General features: G+C 36.3%; 1 protein-coding gene across 2 annotated transcripts in view; it reads left to right on the plus strand.

Moving 5' to 3' along the window:
• The window catches only part of LOC111420629 (atrial natriuretic peptide receptor 1), a 57,231-nt gene that overhangs the window by 46,906 nt on the left and 345 nt on the right, over positions 1-9,980 (plus strand). For both annotated transcript variants that reach the window (XM_071198119.1, XM_071198120.1), the window contains 3 exons: positions 8,900-9,058; positions 9,117-9,625; positions 9,678-9,951. In XM_071198119.1, coding sequence (XP_071054220.1) covers positions 8,900-9,058; positions 9,117-9,625; positions 9,678-9,951 — 942 coding nt within the window. The remainder of the gene's footprint in view (positions 1-8,899; positions 9,059-9,116; positions 9,626-9,677; positions 9,952-9,980) is intronic.

Below are 9,980 nucleotides of genomic sequence, written 5' to 3' on the forward strand. Positions count from 1 at the left end.
ATCGAGGGCGCTAAATAAAAATAATACCGAAATACCGGTATTTTGCCATCAATACCGGTTTATAATACCGGACAAAAATTGTCCGAGATCCCGATTTTCGGGATCCCGGTATTGCAAGCTCTAGTTACAGATGCTGAGGTCCGGGATGTTTTAACTTACTCCAAGTCCACTAGTGTCGGAGCAGATGGTATTGGACTCAGATTTCTCTTACACATTCTGGATATAGTTATTACTCCCCTAACTCATATTTTCAACTGTTCTTTTAAACAGTCTATATTTCCGTCAATCTGGCGAATCGCCCATGTTATTCCTATCCCAAAAATTAAATCTCCGTCCCATGTTGGTGACTTTCGACCCATTTCTATTCTATCGTTATCAATAGCTATTGTACGTTTAGCTTATTTACAGATTCAAAAATATCTTGAGGAGTTTAATCTGATTAACAAGTTCCAGTCTGGTTTTCGTGAAGGGCATGGTACTACTACAGCACTAATTAAGATCGCCGATGATATTAGATCTGCTAATGTTACTTGATTTTAGTAAGACCTTTGATTCTGTGGACCATACCCTCCTGTTAACTAGGCTTACTGCTATTGGTTTTACCTCTTCTTGTGTATCTTGGTTCCAGTCCTACCTTTCCTATCGGTCTTTACCTGTCCGCGTGGAATCTGTACTCTCTTCTCCTGTTTACATCAAATGTGGAGTTCCCCAGGGCAGTGTGCTGGATCCTTTGCTCTTCTCAATTTTCATAAATAGTATTAGTGATGGTATCTCGTGTACAAGGGCGTCGCCAGAGAGGGGCAGAGGGGGGCCACTGCCCCCCTAGAGGTAGATTCAAAAAAAAAAAATTAAAACACAATAAATATACATCTCGAGTACTGAACAACTATCGAATGGGATGCCATATTTTGATCTGGAAACCAACGAAGTTCAAGAAGTATTCCACGGATTCGTCAAACTTGATGCTTTGGATGCGAAATGTATTGCAACAGCAATACATGAGTTTTCGGCAGAAGAAGATCTTAATCCGGACAAATGTGTTGGTTTAAGATTTGACGGTTGTTCGACGATGTTCGGGAAAGAAAGTGGTGTGCAAGCAATCCTACGCAGAAAATATAAAAAAGCTTTGTGCTTTCATCAAAGTAAGGTACCATCAAAGATATTATTACATTTTTTCAAGAATCAGTTATGAGACGCAAATTGATACCAAATATTTCCAAGCTTTGCGAAACAAGGTGGAGCGAGAAACACAAAAATATTAGTGTTTTTAATGAGAATTTTCCTATTATAATATAATGGATATAAACCTCGTCACGGGAAGAAAATAAGAATAAATAATGCGACTAGAAAAAATACTTGTCAGCTCCATGCAGCAGCTTCTAGAGTTTGGTTTATTCTCAGCTTTATTGGAACCTGTGGTAAACGTGCTCCAATCCGTAGCTTTGAATGCAGTTAAGACATCCCAGCACATTAGCCGCCTTTTGGAATTTATAGAAAACCACCGTCCAGAAAACGTCACAAATGGAATTATTAGGGACGCTACTATCGTTGCAGAAAAACTTGGACTGGGAGAAGACATGAAGTCCTTGCCCCGTGTTGTTCAGAGACAACAACATCAGAACAATCACCCAGCAGCAAGCCCCTCAGAATTCTGGCGGAGGTCTTTAATAATACCATACTTAGACTCGATTATTAATTCTTTTGAAGTTCGCTTTTTTGAAGAAAACACCCCGTCATTTTCCTTATATAAATTACACCCAGCTCAAATGCTAGACATGTCCCTTGAAGACTTCGTAGCAGCTGGTGAAGTTTTTTCCCAATTTTACAATTTATCAAATATCAACAACGAAATCGAACTATCGAAAAAACTATGGCAAGATAAACCTGACTCAAAAGAATTAAGTGTTGTGGATATCATAAAAGATGCCAACATTTTTTTCCCTGAAACGAGAAAAGCCTTTATAATTTTGGTCACTTTACCCTGCACGACATATACTGTTGAACGATCTTTTAGCAGCTTGAGGACAATAAAACCTGGCTTAGAAGCACTATGGCAGAATGTCGTCTCAATGGTCTTCCCATGATGAATGTGTATAGGAAGCATATTTTTGAAAACTTTGGGGGTTTTATTAATAATCTGGTTGACCAATTCGCGAAGAAGCCACGAAAATTATGTTTTAAATAATTTGGTGTTATTTTTCAATTTTTTTGTCGTGCCCTCCTCTGGCCCAATGGCTGGCGACGCCCTTGCTCGTGTAACTATTATTTGTATGCAGATGACCTTCAATTTTATATTTCGTCAACTGTTAACAACCTCCCAGATGCTTTGTTGCATCTTAACAACGATCTATCTATACTCTGTTTTTAAACCAGGAGGAGTAAACGCGAAAGTCAGATTTACACTAGGAAAAATCACCAGAAAATATCACTAGATATTTTGGCGGTAAATTTAAATTAATAATTATTATTTATTTATTTACTTATTATTGTATTCATTTTCGTTTGTTATCGTCAACACTATACATACAAATTAACATTGAAGTTATGAGTGTATTTATTTCAAAATATAATAAAGAAGGGTTTAAGAACACAAAATTTACAATAATGACACGAAACTGTCGAATTGTCAATAACCTAACCTTCAAATTCAAAATTGCCTGTGTGTGAACCTTCCTCGCATTCAACCAATCACGTGCAAGGTCAATCTGGTGACAAATTTAAAATACTCCTCCTGGTTTAAAAACAGAGTATAATTGCTAAAGAAAACTTCAAGGTATAATTAATGTTTGTAAACAAAACTAACCTTACCTAACATTCCTTCACGCTATAATTGACATTACAAAAGAAAACTTCACGCTATAATTGCCATTACTAATTGTCAAAGAAAACTTCATGGTATAATTAATGTTTGTAAACAAAACTAACCCTACCTCACATTCCTTCACGCTATAATTGACATTACAAAAGAAAACTTCACGCTATAATTGCCATTACTAATTGCCAAAGAAAACTTCATGGTATAATTAATGTTTGTAAACAAAACTAACCTTACCTCACATTCCTTCACGCTATAATTGACATTACAAAAGAAAACTTCACGCTATAATTGCCATTACTAATTGCCAAAGAATACTTCATGGTATAATTAATGTTTGTAAACAAAACTAACCTTACCTCACATTCCTTCACGCTATAATTGACATTACAAAAGAAAACTTCACGCTATAATTGCCATTACATATTGCCAAAGAATACTTCATGGTATAATTAATGTTTGTAAACAAAACTAACCTTACCTAACATTCAGCGTCCGAAGACACAGGGCTAAACCCGAAACTTAAAAATATACAACTTAGCGCTGAATAACAATTAAAACTAGAACTAACACTTGCACTAGAACTATACTCTGCTTTTAAACTAGGAGGAGTAAACGCGAAAGTCAGATTTACACTGGAAAAAATCACCAGAAAATATCACTAGATATTTTGGCGGTAAATTTAAATTAATAATTATTATTTATTTATTTACTTATTATTGTATTTATTTTCGTTTATTATCGTCAACACTATACATTCAAAATATAATAAAAAAGGGTTTAAGAACACAAAATATACAATAATGACACGAAACTGTCGAATTATCAATTACCTAACCTTCAAAATCAAAATTCAAAATTGCCTGTGTGTGAACCTTCCTCGCATTCAACCAATCACGTGCAAGGTCAATCTGGTGACAAATTTAAAATACTCCTCCTGGTTTAAAAACAGAGTATAGTGTACTTGACTATTCTGGACGTCATGGACTTAATTTGAATCCAGGTAAAATGCAAGCCATTGCATTTGGCACTCTCCCCTTGCTGGCACAATTTAATTCCTTCACTACCCTTCAACAGAGGCTTGGGGACACCGTTAGATATTCCGTTTTCTAATACGGTCAAAAATCTTGGTGTGGTAATGGATTCGTCGATGTCTTGGCGGCCACAAGTTCAGGGAGTTTGTAAGAGAGTTTACTTCTATTTCCATACTTTGAAAAAACTTCGCTGCTACCTTCCTCTTGTTGTACGTCGTAATCTTCGTTATTCTCTCATTTTCCCACACATTGATTATGCCGATGCTGCGTATCCCGATCTGTCCGCAGCCCTTCGGGGTAAATTGGAAAAACTTCAGTACAATTGTATACGGTACATTTTTGATTTAGGAAAGTTTCAGCACATAACTCCATATCGTAACAACTTGCAGATGATGTCTTGCCAGAGTCGTAGATCATTTCGTATGCTTACTATGTTATACAAAATTGTCCATACCCGCACTCCTGCTTATTTGTCTGATGCCTTTCACTTTTTAGCATCACATGACTTGCCCACTCGATCAATATCGGACTCTACACTCATGTTTCCAGTCCATAGTACTGAAATCTACCACAGGTCTTTTACAGTGCAGTCGATTGCGTTGTGGAACGATTTGCCTGCCCTTGTTCGTAATGCAGCTAGTTAATAATAATAATCTCTAGTCTGCCTTTCCTCTATCTTTTGCTGCTCATTCGCTCAGTTTTATTAGCACATCATTTAGTATTACTTTGTTGGTAGCCATAATTATTTATTTAGAATTACATATACACTGTAACCAGTTGGGTGTAATCTATTGATATCGCCGATTGCGATAAATTGATCCGTTTGTCTGATGTCTATATTAGTTATGAATGTATATATTTATGTAAATATTTGTTTTTGAGGCAATAAACATTATTATTGTAATTATTATTATTAATTGACACTTTCACAGAAAAAAATATGTAAACGAAATTGTGTTTGTTAATTCATACTTAACCTGCTAAAAATGATCAAAATTCAAGAAATCGTACAATCTGTATTTCTGAGATTTAAGAAATATGTTTCATATCAATTTGAAGCTCAAAGTCTCTTCTTTCAAATGAAATATAAAATTATGTAGATATATTGAAACTTTTCGAAAAAAAATTAATGAACTTGTGTTTAATTGTGTAACTACTTTTTTATTTAAACTTAAATAAATAAACTAAAAATGATCAAGATTCAAAACATCGTACGGGCTATATTTTTGAGATTTAAGAAATGAGTTTCATATAAAATTAAAGGTTGAAATCTCTTCTTTAAATTGGTATATAATAAATATGTATGTTTATTAGGCATTTTTGAGAAAAAAAATTATAACGTAAACTGTGTGTTTATTGATTTGAACCTAAACTACTATTAATATGGTGGTGAATTGAAAAATCTATACTGTGTACCTATACGTCTATGTCTATTTTTAGATCGATAGAATGCAGATTTCAGTTGGAAATCAAGAATGGCAAACCGAATTGCCATTGATACTATACTTTTGAGATTCGTAATATAGGCTTCATGCCAATTTAACCACGCTTCTATATCTATTTTTAGATCGATGGAATGCAGATTTCAGTTGGAAATCAGGAATAGAAAACCGAATCTTTGTTATTCGGATTCCCTTTTCAAATGCTCGTATATTCACGAAACCATAAATTTTATTTTTCATACTTCAAAGGATTGTTCGACTTATTTTTGTGTTATGTTTTAAACCATGAAATTAATGTATTCTACACTTACAGTAAGTTTCAATTGATCTGTAACAGAACATCTGGCTATTTAATAATAATAATAACCACTTTTTTGACTACAAACAAAAAAAGTCTGTCCTAAAAGTGATTTTATTATACAAGTAAGGTGAAGTGTTCGCGATAACTACCTTATTCGCGATTGCTTATAGTATGAGATATAGTTTGTTGATTTCTGATCCCGTAAATGAAACGAAGACAACAATTCTGAACTTTTTGAATCGCACAATGCACAAAGTTAGATAAAACTAACGTATCACATAGGTAACTTTTAGTGGTGAAGTTAAATACCCGACGGTGTTGACAGACACCGAGGAGCTGACGTAAGTAGTGAAACGAAGATTAGAGTCAAACACCACCACCCAAATTTCTAGTCTCCGGAGACAGAATCAGTCGCTCACCATTCAATGAAACATTGACGTTATGAGATGGTAAATTGTCAAAGATAACTATTCGGTATTATGATTTGGTTGCATTAAGTGTTAGTGCCATTTTGGCAGTGTGTGCTAAAAGATCTGCGTTTAATTCTGTATATGACAAGTCAAATACGAAGTAGTTGAGAAGTGTACAAAGTAAATAGTAGCAGAGCTTACGAAGATCCCTGAGGCACACCAGCCTCCCCGAAAATTCCTCATCCAGTCTCATCACCTGAACTCAGCCAGATAAGAAGCTGTTTATAAGAAACACTGCCGAATCAGATATACCAACATAATGCAAGAGAGATAATGCAACAGCGTTCGGTGGTTGACTTTGTCGAAAGTTTTGCTTTAATCTAGGAGCACAACCACCCCACATTGACCATCATCGCAACCTTTCAAGAGATCATCAATGACGTTTAATAAGGTAGTGGCACAACTATAACTAGGTCGAAAACCGGATTGAATCGGAGGCAACACATTGTGTTCATCCATATGTGTACGCAGCTGAACCTCCATATAACTTTCTAAGACTTTGGAAAGAACTGGAAGAATACTGATGGTAAGTGCATTATAACAGCAGACTTCCAGGCATCGGAAAATACTGACTGTTTAAGGCAAGAGTTCTCAATATGTACAATGTATGGCAATAAGTCCGGAAGGCAGTTGTAATAAATATGATATTTACTTCATCAGCTCCAGCAGCTGTCGATTTGAGACTTAATAAAAACCCTACCTACCCCTGTATTAAGTACCGGAATAGTGTATTACAAGATACAGCTTTAGACTTTTTGCTTTGGAATTCACAACATCGGGACAGATGATGCCTACATGTTTGTTTGGGACGAATCTGATGCTTCGCGATGACCCCAACAAAATGGACTACTAAAATGTAACTACTAACAAAGTAGTCGTGAATTCTGATTAATGTGGGGGACAGAATAGAAACATAAAGATGTCGTTGTTCTTTCAGTATGTTGTATCTTACCCGCAGTGCTTCTATACGTAGTATTTTCACTTATGACAAGCGTTTTTGTCTTAATAACGACGAGGGTCAGGTCATTTTGTTTTCACTAATTACCAGTACAAAAAAAAACATCTTTGGCAATGAAATAAAAAAGTTACAAACTTTTTAAAATTTGATTCAATATTTTACTAGGTAATTGTGTATATGTATAGATATAAAAATTCCTTAATTTCGACAAATCTTGATCTTTTGATCTTGTTATTTATCGCAATGCGATTGCCGACTGCTAGATTTTATTCAGTCGTAGTTAAATCCAGTTTTGTCGACGTAATACTACCCGCAACTCCATGATAGCCGACACACTCCCCCTCCCTTTAATGGGATTCGCTAGTCTTAGTTATCGGAAGGGCGTTCTGGATTTTGCTGATGGTACCATATCGTACCACAAGAAGAAGGACAATATTCTTCAGACATTTCGCAATCCGCTCCGTCACACCTGAAACATTGTGTAGGCAGATAAACCCGGCTGACCGAGTCTTCTCTCTGCTTGCGTTGTTTGATGACTCGCTGGATATCTCTCATCGTGTAGCCGTTCTACTGCAGTACATCTTCTAGAAATCTTTCTTTAAATTCTTTTTGTCGCATATCCTTTCTGTTCGTAACAAGGCTTGGATCATTGACTTCTTCTGTTGTGGATGGTGATGGGATGAAGCTACTACATAGATACCTTTTCGTGTGTATCTTCTTGCGGTACACTCGCAATTCCATACTGCAGCTTCCGTTTGAATGGTAAATTTGATCATGGACTGTTGTAAGTTTAGGTGGTCTAGGAATTCTTGCAGTTCTGTTCCGTGATGCCAAATCGCGAAAGTGTCATCAACGTTACGAAGCCAAAGCTATAGTTTCAACGGACTCTTCCTCTTCAAACATCTCCATGTGAAACAGAATGCAATACGATGTGACGGAGGTGATCTCATGGCTGCCTTGAATAGAATCCTCCTTTCCAGTTAAAACACAGCCTTGGCCATAAGTATTGAGCACCCAGGTTAAGTTTGGAAATATCAAATTAAAATAAATTGAAATAACTTGTATAGGTTTATAATGTTTATTGTTAACAAAAAAATTAATATTTAGTGGGCCCACCTTTTGCCTTAATCAGGACCAAAATTCTTTTTGGTAAAGAGGACACAAGTTTTTTTACAGTCTTCGCGTTCCACTCTAGGCGCAAGCGATCTTTTAGCGCTTCTTTGAATGAATAGTGTAACGCCTAACTTTACGCTTCAATAAACCCCATAAATGCTCTATGGGGTTGAGGTCTGGAGATTGGGCAGGCCAGTCCAGGAGCTATACATTATTTTCTCGAAACCCAGTCATTGTGCGGATAGCTTTGTGGCATCTTGCGTTATCTTGTTGAAACTTAACGCCGTCCAAGTTTGTGTCGCCAAAAAGTGATGTAAAAGAGGGCGCTAATGTTGTTTCCAAGACATTTTTAGGGTGCTCAATACTTTTGGCCAAAACTGTATGTCGATGATAGGCAGTACTTCACCAGCTCTGGAACATATTTCGGCATGCCCTCTGTATTTACTTTCTGGCGAAAACCATCTACGACGTCGTTGAGGGGTGCCGAGATTCCACATCGAAACTTACCAGGATATTCTGGCAATCTAACTTCATACTTCTGATTGATTCCACAAAATGTGTAAAATCTCTAACTATGATTCTTTTTTACCTGTATAAAGAGACAAAGTTTTGGCAAGATGCTTTGCCAGCTGATACGTCAAGATAATAGGACGTAGCGTGACTTGGTGGTACTGGGATCAGTACGAACAAATTTCTCTGTTGCTTTTTCTAGTTCTAAGTCTAGTGTTACTTCTAATTTTAGTAATTATATTAATTTCTTTTTTAGAATTACTTTGGGTTGCCCCAGAACTTCTACCACTAACAGTAGTTCCAGGTTCTCCAGCAACTCAAAAAGGCGACGTATACAGCTTTGCTATAATTCTCGAAGAAATCATTTTAAGAGGAGGTCCTTATCAAGCGGCTCGACAATTTTTAGATTCTCAAGGTAATTTAAAATCATAAAAATCGCTCAATAAATAATTTTAATTTTAATTCCCGTAAAGAAATCATTGCAAGAGTAGCCGCAAAAGAATCTCCACCATTTCGCCCGGCAGTTGGTAGAACGGATTGTCCAGAAGACCTCCTCGATTTAATGGGAAGATGTTGGAGTGATTATCCAGATGAACGCCCAACGTTCGAAATTATTCGCGGGATCGTTCGATACATCATGAAAGGTTTTTGCGAGAATCTCATGGACGATCTGTTACGGAGGATGGAACAATACGCAAATAATTTGGAGGCTTTGGTTGATGAAAAAACAGAACAATTGAGTCAAGAAAAACGGCGATCTGAAGAATTATTATATCAAGTTTTACCACGTCCTGTGGCCCAACAATTAATGGCAGGAGAGATGGTCCAACCGGAACAATTCGAATGCGTTACCGTTTATTTTAGTGATATCGTTGGATTTACAGCTTTATGTACAAAAAGTACTCCGATGCAAGTTGTAGATTTTCTAAACGATTTGTATAGCACTTTCGATAGGATTATTGGCTTTTACGATGTGTATAAAGTAACTGATTTAAATGTTATTATTTTATGAGATTAATAATTCTTAATTTTAGGTTGAAACGATTGGTGATGCTTACATGGTTGTATCAGGTCTTCCTGAACGTAACGGAGATTATCACGCTAGAGAAATTGGTCTGATGTCATTAAGAATCCTAGACGCGGTTCATTCTTTCAGCATTAAACACAAACCTGAATACCAATTACGTTTGAGGATTGGTATTCATTCCGGACCGGTTTGCGCTGGTGTTGTTGGACAAAGAATGCCACATTATTGTTTATTTGGTGATACTGTTAATACGGCGAGTCGGATGGAAAGTACAGGGCAACGTAATATCATAAAAATTAATTTATGTTTT

This window comes from Onthophagus taurus, chromosome 7 (assembly GCF_036711975.1).
Source record: "Onthophagus taurus isolate NC chromosome 7, IU_Otau_3.0, whole genome shotgun sequence".
NCBI classification, from domain to species: domain Eukaryota; kingdom Metazoa; phylum Arthropoda; class Insecta; order Coleoptera; family Scarabaeidae; genus Onthophagus; species Onthophagus taurus.